At 35.8% G+C, this 18944-nt stretch overlaps 1 protein-coding gene across 1 annotated transcript in view; it reads left to right on the top strand.

The window, feature by feature from the left end:
- Positions 1–18944, top strand: part of LOC147073291 (peroxidase-like) — a 56027-nt gene that overhangs the window by 11793 nt on the left and 25290 nt on the right. The window contains exon 3 of the mRNA XM_085945398.1: positions 1312–1493. Coding sequence (XP_085801524.1) covers positions 1312–1493 — 182 coding nt within the window. The remainder of the gene's footprint in view (positions 1–1311; positions 1494–18944) is intronic.

Here is an 18944-nt window from a genome sequence, read left to right as displayed (position 1 = left end):
GGCTGTTGAATGCACAACCTTCCAGAAAGATTCTTCACCTCCGTGGACTTTCATAAAAAATACATTTTTTATTTAGGTATGATTTTCAAGACTTAAGGGTCGTATGCATGAGATTCCCAAAAACCTTATAGGCTATATACTGCACGTTTGTATGCATGAGTACAAACGTAATTCGTTGTTTAGTGACGTCACGGGTGTGGCGTCATCATGTGTCATGGTGTCCGTATAATGGTAATCTTATAAAATTTTATTACCCGATCAATAATTCAAAATTTTGAAATTGTAAATGTGTCTGAAAGTGTGCGAACGGTACCATATAAATTTAATAATTATAAATGAATAATTATTATGTACTTTAAATAATTTATCAGTTATTTTATCACATTTATTTTATAATTCTACTGTACGAAAGGATAAAGTATTTCCAGTAAACATTTCCATTTGGTGGAAAAACTGAATACATACATATTATTATGACTAACTTCACTTCAATTATTACGAGATGTCAAAACAGAATAAGAATAAATTAATGGCAGAAATGCAAATGGATTTAGATCATAATATGTAATGATGTCTGTATAATATTATCATTTATACCAATCACCGTATTACACTAATGATGTATCCAGTGTATTTGAGAGTTGTACCTTGTTTATTACAGTTATCTTACAATAATTAACTAGGTAGGTAGGTACCATAATATTTTGAAGAATGCAGAATGCTTCCAATTGCATATTTTAATGCCAGATACAGCAGTAGGTATCTATTTTTGTGGTCGTTTAGCGGAGATATTTTATCGTTATCTTACGTAAATCCATCTTATCTCTCCATGAGAAATATTGCGCTTTGTAAGCGAAATAGGTACGAGGCATTGTATCAGTTACCTACTATCTAGATTATAAACTAGGGATCAAAATTATACGTCTTTTGTAAACAGCACGATTAGGAACTGTTTTTTATTGCACTTTGACCGAAGATTTACATTTCTTTTTCAATGGTAATTACTCCTGACACAAAATATCATCAATTTTGTTAATAGTATCCCTAATCTCAATTTTTACGACTTTGGTATTTCGGAATTAACCCGAGAAAATATAGTGGTTCTCAACATTTCAGTTAAGTATTTAGGATTATAGGGATTTTGTAGCGGAATGGAGCGATGGTGCCTGCTTGGTTAATTATGAATCTGTCTTACTTGTTTTCCTTGTTAAAAGCTAAATAAACTGCTTCACACTAGCAAATATACACTCTATCAGATGTCTACTTCGGACATTCGACTAATAATATTATAAAATAATCTATTATTTACAGCAGCTCTTCCGGAATGCATGGTAAATGGGGTGTACAAAAACACCGATGGATTTTGTTACCCCATCAAAATTCCACTAAATGACCCCACCATGGGTAAGGGTGGCATCCGGTTCAACAACTTCTTAAGAACTGTCACAGACAAAGATATGGGATGTTGTACAGCAAATTTGCCAGCAGAACAGGTAAACGAACGACGTTAATATAATATTGTTTTTTTATATTACGAGGGGATGATGGTATTATTAACACTATAAATTGTTTATTGAATGCTAGTACATAATATCTATTTTTCCTTGATATATCAGTCTGACTGTTTGCAACGTATAATACTAAATGCACACGCATGTTCTTGCTCGATGGTTTTACGCTCATTCGAACATGTCTCAACGTGTGTACCATCTGGTTCGATGCTTTTTTGTTCGATATCGAGCAAACTGTTCGATCCGACAAAGATTCAAGGTCAGTTAGTTAGTCGCCCGTCTACAGTCCGAGTCCTCTGTCCAAAGATACTTAGCGCATTTTTTTAGTTAAATGCTTAGATTATAGAAAAATAAAATGTTTGGCTTTCGTGGAAATCTATCTTTTTATGGTTAGTATGTAAAAATCAATGACTATATTTCTATTTTCAATGGTAAAAATAAAAGCAATAGGATGATTATTGTAATGTTTTATGGCTTAGAAAATGTATTTATTTTATATAGGTATTTGTAACTTTTATAATTTTCTATAAAAATAAAGTATTGTTTATAGTGATTAGCAATAATTGTGAATAGCAATTATAAATTAAATAAATTACGTAATTTACTATTAAACTGGCGCTAGGGGCCGTTCAGGTCCATGGCCGACTGCACAACGTTTCTCCAGGCATCTCTGTCCAGCGCTCTCTCTTCCCAGTTGACTATCCCCAGCCTTTCCGCATCCCTTTGAATGTTGTCCGCCCATCTCCGTCGAGTGCGGCCAAGAGGTCGAGTGCCAGCTGGTGTGCCTTTGTAAATCCTATAGAGAGTTCTAGATCTTTCAGATCGTACAACGTGGCCTGCCCATCTGAGCCTTCTTGACCTCAGAATATTAGTAATTCTAGGTTGGTATCGGTCGAAGAGCTCAGCGTTTGTGCGGATGCGCCACCGGTGGTTCTCATTGACGGGTCCAAGTATTCTCCGGAGGATTCTGTTTTCAAGCACTTGGAGCGCCTTTTCTTGTTTTCCTGTTAAACCCCACGTTTCACATCCATACATGACGATTGGTTTGATGACCACGTTATACACCCGAAATTTCGTTTTGATGGACAGCATTTTGGACCTGAACAGACGACTCAGCGCGAAGTACGCTGCATTTCCACTTCTCAGTCGGTCAGCGAGCTCTAGGGACATTTCATTTTTAGAGGTAATGTTGGAGCCCAAGTACTTGAAGAGAGAGGTTCTCTCGAACGAGGAGTTTCTTACTCCAATGTTTCCAGAGGGTTCAATGCCTCTTGTCATTTTCAAATACTTGGTCTTTCCCACATTTACTCGTAGGTTCAACCTTTTCGCTGTGTCCTCCAGAGGAGTGAAAATATCTCTGACTTCTTCTTCAGATTCTCCGAGCACCACCAAATCATCTGCGTAGCCCAATATTTTATGGGACCCATTCAGGGTAACTCCACCTTCTGCTTTCAGAGCTTCTCTAACGGCTTTCTCTAAAGCTAAGTTGAACAGCATTGGTGATAGGGAGTCACCTTGTTTTAGTCCTGCTGTCACCTCAAAAGATTCTGATATACAACCCTGCATATGAATTCTACTTCTGGATCCGTCCATGCATACTTTTATTATATTTATAAGTTTTGACGGTATTTCAAATTCTTTCAATATATTCCAGAGAGCTTCTCTATCAATAGAGTCATATGCGATTTTAAAATCTACAAAGAGACAGTGTACATCTTGGGCGTATTCCCATTTCTTTTCAAATATCTGGCGCAGTGTAAAGATTTGATCGGTAGTACTGCGGTTTCGTCTAAAGCCGCATTGGTAGTCACCAAGAATGTTTTCGGCATATGGCAGAATTCTAAATAAATTAGGTAAGTATTATAATATATCTTCGGGCCATAGAAAAACCTTTCTAAGTCAAAAATAGCGTTTATAAGTGTTGTTATCTTTTTATAATATAATTTTTTTTGAGCATGTCCTGTAAAAAAATCAGGTCTCTAAGTTGGTTAAACACATAGATGTAGTTAAACACCTTGCAATTCAAACAGGAGGTCACTCTTGAAAACACCGTTTAGTTAAGACATTTGATGGACTCTGCAGATAATTTCCATCATTTATCTTAGTAGAAAAAAATAGCCTTCCAATAACATAGGTGGGTTACTAAAAAACATTCGCTAATATTATTTTTAAACTTGATAATTTTTATCTTTTAAAGAAAAAAATACATAGTGAAACCGACGATACTTTATTTAATTATTTGTGTAATTGGATACCTATTAATACCTCAAAAAGGAAGACTCACATTTAGGCTGGTAGAATCCTTCATTGGGCATTACTTATGTTTGGGAAGTGAGTGACATCATATCGGGCACAAATAGTATAAAAAGGATTAACACAGGTTTTTGATTTGACAGCTCTGCGCGGAACTAGATTTATTTACACTAAAGCATAGGCAAACATCGGTAATATTACATCATTAGTTACAACAGAGAAGACACATTATTATTACGGGTCCATTGTCGTACCACTTTTAATTTATTCGGCGCTGACACTGGGGGCGAATTAATTTATTTGGGCACTTTGCTGGGATTAACACCGAAGCACGTCAGACACGCAATTCGCTTTAAGGGTGGTTATATTAATTATTATTAACACAATAACGGTAAAAGGGATTCACTGATTTATAATATTGAGACAAGTGCGGCCTTGCATTTTGCGTTGAGAAGGGCCGCTCGTACGGTAGTTTCGTTCGTGACCTTCGTACACGAAATTTGCCTCTTTTTGTCGTTTTTGAAATATTATTTTTGTAATATTGTTTGTAAGGTAGGGCTGGTCAACTTTTGTCAGGGATATTCTAATGATGTTTTTTAACAAAAATTTGTCGTCCATGGCTCGAGACGACTAGGCAGCTTGTGTCGAGATGCTCGAAGCGCTTTACGTCTTGTGTCGAGCCGATCGATCGTGTGGACGCAACGACGAGCATGCTTCCAAGTCAACATGTCAAGTCAACGATCGATCAAGAACGCACTTGGGTACTAGGCTTAACAATATAAGCTGTCTCTCTCTGAATAAAGCACGCATCTTTGTTGAGCAATCGCATGAATAGAATACCCACGTGACATCTCTCTCGTATCTTAGTAAAATTCTAAGGCATAGATTACACCCTATTTTTTAATTTAAGTTACACACAAAGCAGCGTAGAATTATGTCATCGTGAATAGGAATTACAAGTCGCCGAGAAATAAAATATTATTTTTATTGCTTTGTTATGAGAGGCACAGATAATAATAATTATGTTTTGCTTATCGCGCTCCTTATTACATAGGTGAAGGGTAATGCGCGGGTGGAAGGAGTGTCATTTCGGTTGTATTCACGCGTCACGGGCCTACTACCTAGTGAGCACCCCGATCCGCCGCATTTGGTGGGCTTTGTCCCTAAGACTTAAAAATAATCTGATTATGCCACTTTCTGGCAAAAACGGTCCAGTATACAAAGCTGCAGATAAAACCAAAACATTTGCAGATAGCTTAAATGAACAATTTAAACCAAACCCCATAAACCCAAACGACGCTACATTATTGTACCATGAAATTCATCGATGAGTAATCGCGCACTAAGTTTAATAATTCAAGATTAAGTGCCTTAAAAACCGCAAGGCTCCCGAAAACGATGAAATAAACAATTACACAATAAAACATCTTCAGAAGGCCAATTCTTGAATGAAGCAGTATTACCGGTTGCACAACCTAAGCGCAAACCTACTACAAGTATATTAAAAGTCGACCGATGGTGTCGAGTACAGTATGCAATTTAACTATACACGCTTTGCCGTTAGAGGCGCTAGTAACTCTCCGTTTGACATATTATTAAACTTCAAAATTTCGTACGTAGTAAACAGGCTGTTATTCTATTTTTTTATCTATTACATAACTATTACCGCTGAAAGTATTAGTTTGTGTTTAAATTCTCACTTAAATATTTATTGTGATTTTGTAATACAGAAACACACATTTTTGTTTGCAAAATACAACGGAAATTCCGTGTTGTAATATTGTTATATTGTAGACGTAACTAGCTTGTTTAAAGATTAATTGGCTACGTAATTCAACAATTAATGATTTAATCATGCAACGTTAACGGTAAGTACTGATTAAATATGAAGTCATTACCAAAATGGATAAGAATGTTATTTAATTTCTATGAAATTCACAAACGATCCGTTTTGACATGTTAGCCGGCTCGCACATCACAATTCGCCTTGTGTGCCTAACGGCCATAAACCAAAAGTTTTAAGGCTTTCGACGAATGTTGCATCGTACATCCTCGCACATCTGCCTAGCGGCAAACGTCAAACACGAAAAAAGAGAAGTCTCTCGTCTACCATTTTTATTGTGTTGATTGTATGAACAAACGTCAAACGCGGCGGCGTGAGCGAGCAATGACATTGTAGACAGAGACAAAGACAGAAATGACCGATGGCCGCCAGCTGTGCGCTTGCGCGGAGTCGTCTTTTTTTAGATACGACATGCAGGCTGTAACAAATTCGACATGTTGCATCAGCGGATCGTCTCGCGTCGCAGTTGCAACGGCCAATGTGCGAATGTCCATTTAATAACGTTTGTTTCTTGGTTTACGATGACGTCACATCGACGAATTCGTCGTAAGACGCATGCGGCGAGTTCTGATGTGCGAGCCCTCTTAACTTTCTATCTTACTCTAAGCGATGGTGCCCATAGAACGCGTCGAGCGGGCGAAGTCGGCGTATGAAGTGTTTATTCATAACCATAACCACACGTCTCTCGCCGCGCATTACCCTTCACCTATATAATAAGCGGCCCAAGCAGCACAAAATAATTATTATTACAGCGTCTCTCATAACAAAGCAATAAAAATATTATATTATTTCGGGGCTTGTAATTAATATTTACGACGACATTATTCAACCAGCGATAAACTGGACACGCAATAAAATTAAACAATGACTTCCCTGTTATTAAATAATTGCTTTTCGCCCGTCGATCGACGACGCCTCGAGCAGCGTAATTTTGGTAGCCGTGTTCAATGAATGGACTTCTTTGTATTTTCATTAAATCGTATCGCCGAGAAGCGAAAAACGGTGACTCATGCGGCAGGCGGGGCGCAAGGCATCGTTAAGTCCAGTGGTCGCTGGCGTATTTGATTACGTTGTATTTTTGATGATTTACGCGCCACTTGTAGAAATTTTGCGCGAGCGCCGCACTCGCTGCGTCAATGGGCTTTATGCCTAACGCATGGACATGAGGTATAAGCATGGTGAATGCTTTCTCACTCGCACGTATGCATTTCGTTCAAAGCTCTATACACACAATATCTCCTGTAAAACTAAAAAAATTACGTGATTCAATTGAGCGGTGTTTTTCACTGCTTCGTTCGTGAATTGCCCTTCTGACAGCGGCGTCACTGCTCTAACCAATATTTTCAATGCATGCCTCGACAATGCTTAATGCAATGTCTGCACCCCTGGAAATCGGCAGATATAATTTTAATTCCCAAACCAGGAAAAGACCTACCATCGACCAATTAGATTGCTCCTAGCTGAGAGAAAATTATTAGAATAAGTCATTAAATCACAAATAGAGCCTTCTGTTAGAGACAAAAAAACTTTCCCAGATGAGCAACATGGTTTTCGAGCCAGGCATCAATTACTGTGGGTCGCCGAATTTATTACAGATGGATTCAGTCACCAACATTTCACAACTGGTCTCTTCTTAAACATTTCGAAATCTTTCGATAAAGTATGGATAGAAGGCAGTGAAGGCACTATAGTTAAACTTTTCAAAGCTGGTCTTAAACCTCAGATAAGAAACTTCTATACTCTTTCCTTAGTGACAGACAATTTAAAGTAGAAAATAAACAATGTCAAATCAACTCCACGGATCCCTTTAGCCGGTGTCCCAAAAGGTTCGGTGCTCGGGCCACTCTTGTATAATTTGTATACCCACGACATTCCGATCCCCAAATACAGTTTTGGCTCCCAGATTATCGTTGCCCAATATGCTTAAGATATCGCTATCTTTGCGCAATCAGTAAACCGTAATCGTTCACTATATCTTGTTTAAACTCCGTCTAACCAAATCACTACTTGGTGTAACAAATTGCGAATAAAAATAAAGCCAGACAAAATTTCTGCAATTACTTTCACAAAAAGATATGACCGACACAAGCACAAAATCAAAAACATCAGGATGCACGGCACTAATATTCCTTGGACTCCTATCTTTTCTTCTTTTGCCATATCCGCCCCTTAACTGGAGCATATGGACACCACGCGGCGCCTCCAAGAATCCCTGTCGCTCGCCAGTCTTCTTGCTTCGTTCCAGGTCAAACCAGCATCCCGTAGCTCCGCCGTATACACTCTGTAGATTGTATTTAGCGGCCATCCAGGACGCCGGAATCCGGTCGGCTTGAAGAACAGGCAAGCCAGGTTGAAGTTCTATAGTTGGACTCCTATAGTCAAACAATTACAAGATAAAAAGAACTTTTTATGTATAACGTTTTTAAATTTTCTGTTGAATCATATAAACTTGACTTGACTAGCTTAAACGATCATAGAATACTGAAATGACATATTGACAGACATATCATTTTGATTTCCATAGTAACGCACGTATATTATTTATGTTATTTTGTACTTTGTACGTTTGTAATTTAGTTGCTAGGATAATCCGCTTAGCAACCAATAATAGTGTCAAATCATACAAAACAGAATTAACTGAAAATTAATTCAATTCTACTTAAATATGGCTAAAAGTATTAAAAAAATGCATTGGCATCGTGTTCTGATATATTCTAAAAGTTTCAATGTCTAGCTAGTCGGAAAGTTAGTTAAAATCGATTGCAAGATTTGTACCAGACAAAGAACCACCGGACAAATAAGAATACGAGCTAAGAAAAACGTTGTAAAATACCTAAGCCTAACTTTAGACGAACATCTAACATTTAATAAACATTTGGAAACCAAAAAGCGCCAAGCTCAAGTTACGAACCCCAGGCGAGGCCCTATTATAGGTAGAAAAAGTAAGCTCGCCTTTAGTGCTCAGCCGTAGTAGTTTGGCGGGCGCGGCGCGGCGGCGTCTTACGAAACTCAAACGTATAACCGTGTGTATTAAAGTGGAATTACATCTGCGACTTTTGCTGTCAACCTCATAAAATTTAACGATTATGTCTCGGAATAGGGTAATAAAATCGAAGGTGTTGCTACTTGTTGATGTTGCTCAATTGTTCACACAGAGAGGCAACGTGTTACGGCAACGGTCATATTTTCTTGTAAGCCACGGAACGTTCGCCTGATTATTATTATTTATTCGTATTTGTCGCTAATCGGGACATGCTATAACTACCTATCAAAAGGCGCTCGATATTTTCGACTGGGACTCATGCACTCTTTAACGTAGGTACATATTACAGTGGGTAGATTTAAGTCGCCCAAATAAATATTATAGGTACTAATACCGTGAAGAAGGACTCACCTGTATGGGCTGGTTGAACCTTTCATCAGCATTACTTCGGTTGGAGGTTATATGTGACATCATGGCAGACAGGATAAATTACAACACAGAAACTTTAGTTGACAGTTCCTCCACGCGGAGAAATTTAATTACACTAAATAAAATTATACAAGCCTTGGTAATATTACATTATGATAAACATTACTTTCTGAAACGATTTGCCGAGAACTTTCACTTCGCACAACCATGACATATCATGCGTGGGTTTGTTTTTACCACGTCCCACAGAATACACTTGTTGTTTCACGGGAAATTTTTTTATTTATTACAATCTCGCGCTATAGGCGTCACACGGCGACGTATGTAGTTTATTAAACAGGCAGCTATATATATATTTTTTTGTAAGTGGGTAAAGGCGGGAAGTTAGATTTTATATTTTTTTTTTGAAGGGCCTACGCCCGCTATGTATGATGGGCGTGACCTTTACATCACTAGGATCTTTTTTCAACTGCCGCGCAAAAACTATATTTACAGGGGACCCTTTCCCCTTGCGGGGTAAGGGGAAGTCACTTGACAAACTTACGAACAAATTACGGTAAATTTAGCTTGCTGTGTGCCTAGTGCAGGCTGTCTGAGAATCCCTCGGCTCATGGCACCAGCAGAAAATGTGCCCCGCGTCATCCTGGAAAATGCGTTTCGCGATAACATTTACTTAGGTTTTTCAGGGGTTATAAACATTCTTCAGGGGAGCTGGATATTTTTGTTGTTAGATTGTTGATTTGGAATTCGGAACTGTCACGCACCAGGGTTTTTTCGTTTGATAACAGTACTTATAGCTAGCCCATAGCTACCTATATTGCAATCTCAAAGTCGTTGGTGATCTGACACGGCTAACCCAACATATATAGATGTAGTAGTACTTACTTCAATTTGCTCGCCAACCTTTACACCAAAATGATACCATTCCATTTTTATTATGCGCGTGATAATAATTTTATGTATGAGGATTATTATGGGTTATGGTGCAATTGGTTTTAATGATCCCACGCTTGGACACATATTATTTAGTGCTTCGTTGATTTTTGATTCCACTTGTATTTTACAAATGTAATAAGTGATAAGCTGATCAGTGACGTCCCATGGGGGTAGGCAGATTGAGCGTCGCTTGGGGGCGGCAGTTACTCGAAGGGCGGCAAATCGAGGAGAATCAATAAATATATAGGAATAGGTACCTATTAATTATCATAAACGGTTTAACAGGGCTGTATTTTTTTCGTCGGGTTCGCAATTGTCTATTTTACTTCCGTTGTCTTTGAAAATCACTCCTTGATAGCCAGCAATGACAAGTGCAGATTTGCGAATTATAGGTAGGTACCTAAATAATGTATCCAAATATTTTTGCCAGCCATTCGCAAGTTTTGAAAGTTGTCAGGTATATTTTTAAATGTATCTGAAACCGTGGACTCGCAATATTGTCTATTGAAATAGAGATGCCATTTAAAATAAATTTTGGTTATGCTTCAAATACACTCTATGATGATTGGTCATATATATGTCGAAAAACCCGTTTCTTATGTTGGCGTCCTGTGTCATAGGGTGTCACAGAGTGTAAATACGATGTCATAGCTGTCATACAATATGTATGTATAAATGTTGGAATGGCATAGATTTGATCATAGACACTAAAACGCTCTTAGCATATATGTGCCCGATCGTCATATAGTCTATTTGAACCTTTAGTAAGTTTTTATATTTTGTTAATAATGTATTTCTTAGATATTGAAGTCATGAAATGATAATAAAAAATACTGTATAATGGGGTGATTTTGACGCTGCCTATGGGGCGGCATTTTGTCTAGGGACGTCACTCAGTATATTTACCAAATTAAACTTAATTCCACTAAAACCATTATTGAAAAATAAAACTAACCAAATTAATGAAAAAACTTGTAAAAAACCATCTATTAAAATTCCAATATTGGTTTCCCATTAACAAAATAATTTGCATGATAAATGTAATATCTAGTAGAAGCTAATTGAGCTTTCTAAGCTAAGCGAAGGAAGTTACAATATTTATATTTAAAATTTAAAGAATCAGTTACAGAAATGAATTATCTACGAAATAAACAATATACCTAATAAGTCTTACGTCATGCGATATTTTAACAATCGAATGTTTAATAATATTTTCGGCGCCTTCGCCAAATTCCTATACCTACTTACATCAAAACTTTGTCTCCTGTTAATTTATTGACATTTTTATTAATTTTCGTCTGAGGGCCATAAAATGAAGCTACGTAATTGTTTAGTATATCTATAAACAAAAAATATTGATTTATTTACAAACGTTGTCTACAGAACCTTAGCTTCGGTGATAAGTTCTTGGTAATTTTGTGTTACATAGGTAGGTACCTACTTCGTAATTTAGGTATCACAGTGTTTGGTTGATCACTATGTTTTGTTTTGAATTAAAATATTATCAATCAAGTAAATATTTTATGAACTATAAGAGTTTGTCAATAAAATAATATAAAAATACATTGTTTTAAAATTAAAAATCATAAAATTTATTTATTTTCCTACAATGGATAGACTTAGTATAGAAACTATTAAAATAAATAATCGATATAATATACAGAAGTAGGTAGTACCTTGTCTATTTTAATATATTTTTTTCATTTTTGTATTGGTATTGTTGAATATTTAAAAAAGTGTCTGTATTATTTAATGAAATAAAGGGGTGGGGCGCCAAGATTAGATTTTTTTAAGGGAGGTTTAGTAATATGAAGTTTGGAAACCACTCCTTTATAGCACGTACGCGTTGTTTTTCAGAAAAATTAACGGAAGATTTGAGAGTCAGTCTCTTTTTACATGTTCTGTCAAAAGAAAAAATACAGCGAATTGAGAATATCTGTTTCAAAACAAAAAAAAAATATTTTTCAAAAGAAAATCCTATATTATGAAATTATAGGACTTTGCACCGATTATAGTATCGATATTATACTCTTCTAAATCATATTTACTGAATATTAAAAAAAGCAATTAGGTAAATTGGTAACTACCTATACCGTTTATTGAATATATAAAAAATTATACACAAAAATGAAAGAAAATAAGAAAATACAAAAACATTTAATAACACACTAAGTACTTAATTTTTAATACTTAAACTAATTTTTTATTCAACGAATAATTCACAAGATTTAAGAATGTAATATTATAACTTAATTATAAGTATTGAAGATACATAATTTGGAAAACGCTTCTGAAAAAATTTCCAAAAGTATCACCATCAAATCGGGGCGAAACGCTTCACATAGCGTCGATAACTTGCGAGCTCGAGTTGCTAAAATTGATATTTTTTGTGTTAAACATAAAGTCAATGGTAAATATTTTTAGCTAATTAAGTAGAATAGTTTTGTGTGTTGTCTTAAAATGTGGTAGCCGTACTGATAAGCAAGAAGATGGTATTACGTTTCATAGGTAAGTTGATACATGTTCGTGATAATTTATTTGTATTTTATTATATATTTTAATATCAGTGACCTAGTGTTTCTTTAAAATAACTTAACTTATGGATATCTTTACCTAATGGTTGCATTTTGACCGCTTAAAAATACTATTCTGAGCGTCTAGTGCGAGCACTTTGGGCGAGCACTAGCGAAATGGTCTATGGTCTCGAAAATTTGTAGACGAATGCGTTCGCTCGCCCACAAACCAAGCGCAAGGCACGCGGCTTCATTTAGCAATGCAACGGATGGCGTCTAGATGTATCTATAGTCTAAGATGCTATCCTTTTCTAAAATATTGCTGTCAAATGATGTCACCCAGCACACTGACTTAATAAAAAATTATATAGTAAAGTTGTCAAACGAGAAGCATAAGAAAGTGATAATGAATAATTTATAATTAACTATTTCTTTTATTCAACGAATAATTCACAAGATTGATTTAAGAATGAACCATTCTGATTATTGAACATACATAATTTTGAAAAACACTTTCTGAGAAAATATATTATAACCAATAGAAAAAAATCTTTTGTGAAAAAAGTAAGACACCCCGCAGGATCAAACCTGCATCTCTTGGGTATCCTACCACTATCTATGCGTGGCGGGAGCGATACTCGAGAGATGCAGGTTCGATCCTGCGGCGTTTCTTACTTTTTTCAAAAAGATTTTTTCTATTGGTTATTATACATTTTTTCTGAAGCGTTTTTAAGATAACGTATGTTCACACTAATTTTTGTTTAAAGTTTTTTGTTTCATGTTAATTTCAAGACTTTTTATATCAAGCTGATAAATGTCATTGATTGCAAAATAAATACATGGTGCTGACCCTTCCTTTGTCAACCTATGTCTAGTCTTTGAATGTACATGATGCAATATAGAAAAAATACTTTCACACAAATACGTGGAAAAAATGGTCAAGACCGAGAAATACTATTAGTTTGATTCTGTAAAAAATGTCACAAAATAGTTAATCAATAAGTAATCAAAATAAGTGCTAGACATTTGCTCCAATTGATTGGCAATCTCTACCTACACGGGAAAATAAAAAGTAAAAAATACATAGTCGATATCACTAAATTTCAGTACCTACCTACCTACGTAGCACTTAGTATTAAAATCAACTGGTATGTGAATTTTATTATTAATGAACCATTAAGTGAGTTTCTCGTTCTTTGACTAAATAGCGACGCTCCTTGAAACAAGCGTCGACATCAACATGTAAGTGAAATACAATCCCTAAAACGATAAAAGCAATTAAAACTCTCGAACTCGAGCGATTATTTTTATGATGAGTGACCTCATTTTAACATGTCGCCACTTTTTTATCTAAGTAACATATTAAACAATTCACTTGTAAAATTTTTGTGCCCCCAGAAATGAAGGTAAACCGGCAATGTTTAATCGGCTTAAATTATTCTTATTTCGTTTCAAATTTGCTTTGCAGCCCTTGGTTACACCTGGCGTTTCTTTTCGCTACAGGTATACTTTGGAATTTGGACTAACCGCTTCCTTACACATTGCCCCAGGTAAAGGTTTCAAAAATATCCTTTCGCGTTACGCTATCGTTTTAAAACTAAAATTATTTCTCTATGTATCCTTTAAATACGTACTCCATATATTTTGTTCCGAATTACGACTATAAATATCAATCCTGCGTGATCAACCTTTATCTCAATCATCTAGTAATTTTTACATTTTTAGTTAATAAATAAAAGTACAGAGCATTTTATTTGATCGAGCGGCGATAGACGGACATTTGGCTTAGCGGACTATGTGAAACATGAATGTGACATATATAGCTTCGCTCGAACTTTACCTTAAAGGGGTCCTCCATACACGTAAAACGTGGAGATATCAATATTATATTCTCTTCTTCTCTTTTGTGAGGGTAATATTTGTTATAAGTAATGTCTCATGTTGTGAACGTCTTGAATTTAGATTTGTTATGTCCACAATGTTCTGTTTTCTTAAATAGATAAATACATAAATATCATATTGAAGATACTTTTTTATTTATACATACGTTTAAATTGTACTGTTTCAAACCTAGAAGACGCTGAAAGAATCAAATATGTGTTGTAAATTTAATTTAAAATCACGCAAATATTGATTGATTTGTAAAATATTTAAAACTTCCTTTATTTTAATAAACATCGTAAGGCATAATAATTCTCAATAAAAATCAATGTTATAAAATTGCGTAGGTAGGTACCTGTCAAGTAAGTAAGTAGTTTATCAATCAAGCTACTGAAACAATTATACTTACCAGATAACTTACTTAATATTTTGTTCGTAATTTCATAATATCTTAAAATACGTATTTATGCATAAAAATCTTATACATGTACAAATGTGCAAAAATCAAATCAAAATGAAAAGTATTTTAATTACATAGAACTGTACACACTGTACACCCACGATGACAGTGTGGATTAAGCGCCGGTCTATAGTGTCGAGGGTCCCAGGTTTGAATCCTGGGTCTGGCAAGTTTACATATTGTTTTTCAATTTGTGCATGAGTCAGAGTATGGTCCTAATAGGTTGATCAAGTGGTTGACATCCATTTCTCGTAAAAATAAAATCTGTTAATACAAACCTCCACTCTGTGGAGGCCCATATGATCTTATTAGGATCGGACATGGTCAAAAGAAAAAAAAAGAATGTAATTCATGTGGCAGCAAGGCATTTGCTTTATTAAAGCGAATCGAAATGATTCGCGTAGCATTGTTGCACTACTTTCTGTTAAACTATCTGCTGGATGGGTTGCACTCGGGCCGATTCCCTTCATTGAAGCACCTTGTGATATACGATATTTTTCATTTTGTTGTCAAGTGTGAAAACGAACAAAGCAGATGGTTTGCCAACACATGAACATGCTATGTACAATATTGACCGTGAGAGAAACATTAATTTTATAGTTTCACTCTACAAACACTCAAGGATTGGCCTTGTAATTTCTTGATCGTCATGCCGAATGCAAAACGAATTGGAAATTGAATTCGTTTAAACTCGAATGGCATATCGGTTGGGATCATCGAAATTCTCGGAATGAGAACTTCTCACCTTTGAACATTCCTTTGATTATCGTCGCGTGAATCACATTGCCCATGAGTTTTCTCACCACCAAACGCGTTCCGTTACATAGTTTTGGTTGGTTAAGATTTCAAAACATGATGACTACCGAGCCAACCTTCAGTTGTAAATTGTGCGGTGGCAAGCCAGGCAGATCCGATGAGTTTAAAAATTCAACGCAATTTTTTTGTAGTAAGGAGCATAGTATAGCAATTTTTGAATAAGGAATAATCCTTATTCAAAAATTGCGTTTTATTAAATAAAAACAACAATACAATGCAGTTCCACCATGAATTGACAGTTAACAAAATAAAAGAAATTTAAAAATTCAGTTGAATAGTTGGTTGCTTCGTCTTCGTTTGTTACACAGTCGATAGATTTGAAGGAATACAGTGGACCAACGATTTGATTTTGAATTGTGAAGTTTAAGTGATCCACATCTTTGTTCTTTGCCGCAAGAATGCTCGTTCACTCAACCAATTGTGATTTTTGTGGTTAGCAATGATGTTCGGGAACACTTTGTTGACGAGTTCGTCCTTAGTTGAGACGAAATTGCAAAAATTCAGTGGAAACAAAATCAATCCGTTCGATTTATCGACAGGAACACGGCAGTTTTCGGCAGATGGATCGTTTAGCAATGCAACTCGCATGTTTGTCGTCAGCTGAAGTTTCTTCACATAGCGCCACAGAGTCGATGATTTGAGGCAAGCATTTATTTCATCGGCAGCGGTCGATCTTGGAATGACTGGTAGTGTTTGGCGGAAATTGCCAGATGGTAGAATCATTGCGCCTCCAAAACTTCTTGAGTCATTGCGCAGATCTTTCATATTTCGATTGAGTGCTTTCAATGCGCCATTGTGCATTCATCCCAGGTGATGATTTTACTTGCTGCCAAAACTTTGGCCATTACTGAGTGTTTCGCAATGTTGCATGTCGGTTTTTCAGTCGTTTGAAGGTTTAAGGGCAATTTCAACGTTGAATGAGACGTTCGGCATCCTTCTAGCAACGTGGACGCTATCCCAGAAGAAGCAACTGCTACAGCATTGTCGGATCTCGCATGAACAACAGCCAAAATCAATGACATGAGGAATGTCTTCCCAGTTCCACCGGGTGCGTCGAGGAAAAATAAGTCACCATTTCCATCATCAATTGCCTTCATTAAAGTATCGTATACTTCTTTCTGTTGGGGGTTCAACAGTGGTACATTGGTTCGAACTGATTGGTTCAATGCATCATGCATCTCGATCATATTCACGTTTACGTTCCAATTCTCGATTGAAAGCGTCGTTCATTCCACGATGTGGCGTTGGCATTCCTAACTAGACTAACAAACTGCCGCACATGAGGTAACACATGTATTCTATCAAAAGCAAAGCCTGGTTATGTATCTCCTCATTCACCTCGAAATCGGGATTCCCTGAACTGACACGAATTCGATGTAAAATATCTTCTGACATGTCACCCTTGTACTTGTTCCACAGTTCAGGTGGATTCGATGGAAGCATGTCGAAATAATTATAGGAAATAATGTGCGTGTCTGACTTGGAGATGCAGAAACAATTGCTTCAGCGATTGTCATATCCCAATGAGTATCGTTTTCAAGCAAATCGAGCTGTTGACATGAAGCACGAAATGTTGGGCACACTACACCATTGACAGTTAGACATTTCGACTATCATTCTTTCTTTTGTTTGTTTGTTTCTTGTTTATTGTTTCTGTCATGTATCAGAGATGGCGTTGTATACGGATTTAAATTTTTTGTGATTTTCTTACTTTTCGAATGCGCGAGGTTCATCGTTCAAATTCATCGAAATCAGTCAAAAGCCGTTCCATACAAAATTTATGAGAAAATGAATTTTCTTCATAATATATCTTTTCCATGATGTATCCATTGTTTTAATAGTTATTCTGCTATTCGGGTCGGAGACAAATCCAAAAAATCAAAGATTATAAAAATCGGTCAAGCCGTTCTTGAGTTATAAATGGCGTAACTAAAAGTCGAGAAAACGCTGAAATATAATGTTATTTTCATTCTAACATCTAACTATATTTTTGATATTTGTTGTAAATATAAATAAGTACCCATGTATACACAATAAATTAATTAATTATGTACATCTTTAAGCTCTAACGAGGCAAGAATTATTTTCTTTTTATAAATTTCATAAGGCATAATAATTATTCTCAATCTGTATTAAAAATGTGTATAATAAGTGTATAAGGTACAACTACTGAGTAGATAGAAGCATATTAAACTGACTTGCCTACTCACTCCACCAAATCGTTATGTACGTATATTCTTTTGCGCATTTAATTCAATCGTGTGGCGTCTAATCCAGTCCAATTATACCGGCGGCCAATTAGCGGTGGCCAATCGTTCGCGGCCAGTTCGCGGCGCCAAATCCTCCCATTCCCACAAAGGGTGGCTGAAAAGGCTCTAGCCTTGAGGGGCGGGATTAGGGCCCCCGCGTGGCGGGTCAACTTGTTAAGTGAGATATACACAGACCACAAATTTGCTATAATAGCAAAAAAATCTCCTGCGGTGCTATTTTACTTAAAGGATATTAACATTTCAAAAAAGTGGCTGTGTGATGCAATTTGAGGTGATATGCTAATTGGTAAAATTAAATGATAATTCACGTGTAAAATTTCATTTTATAATTATTTTAGTGTGTTTCCTGACTAATAAAAATTACAATGTGAAGGGTTGCATGCACAAAAAAAAAATATAACTCTGACGTTTCAAAGTGAAGCAGGATTTTAGAAGTGTGAGTAAATGTGTGGACGCACAAAAAATGACCTTCGCAGCACGCACAGAGCCGCATTATTGATGACTTCTTTTCATTAGAAAGATTTAATACGAAACTTATTTTAAATACTTACATATTACTAATATTAGTGTTTTAACGCGTTTTAAATTAGCATACATACTTATTAATTTCACACACAATAGTTAGGAATACACCTTCTAGAAATTGAAAAAAGGATATTAATTGGATTTTGTAGAAAGTATATGTATATGAAATGAATGAACATAAATAACACATTGTACAGAATAATTATGAAAAATATTAAATATAATTGTAAAAATCCCATTCAACTTATACGTCTCATAATATTTAAGATTAGGTAATAATAAGATAAGTACAGCAATATTTACATACAACAGGTAATTCTAAATAGGTATAACATTAATCGCATTTATAATAATATATTAACAGAAAGTATACATTTGTGTCTTACCTAACTTACTGTCATCCATCAAATACACATTTTATTAATGGTGTGGGTTGAAAAAATCAATCTAATAAACAAAAATGATGTCACCCATGTAGGGCTTCCAATTATTATTAACCTGAGGAAAATTACTTACTATCCGGT

This window comes from Rhyacophila brunnea, unplaced genomic scaffold (genome assembly GCF_057557595.1).
Source record: "Rhyacophila brunnea isolate RB1 unplaced genomic scaffold, BYU_Rbru_1.0 scaffold_18, whole genome shotgun sequence".
NCBI lineage: Eukaryota > Metazoa > Arthropoda > Insecta > Trichoptera > Rhyacophilidae > Rhyacophila > Rhyacophila brunnea.
This window is presented reverse-complemented; position numbering and strand designations above follow the sequence as displayed.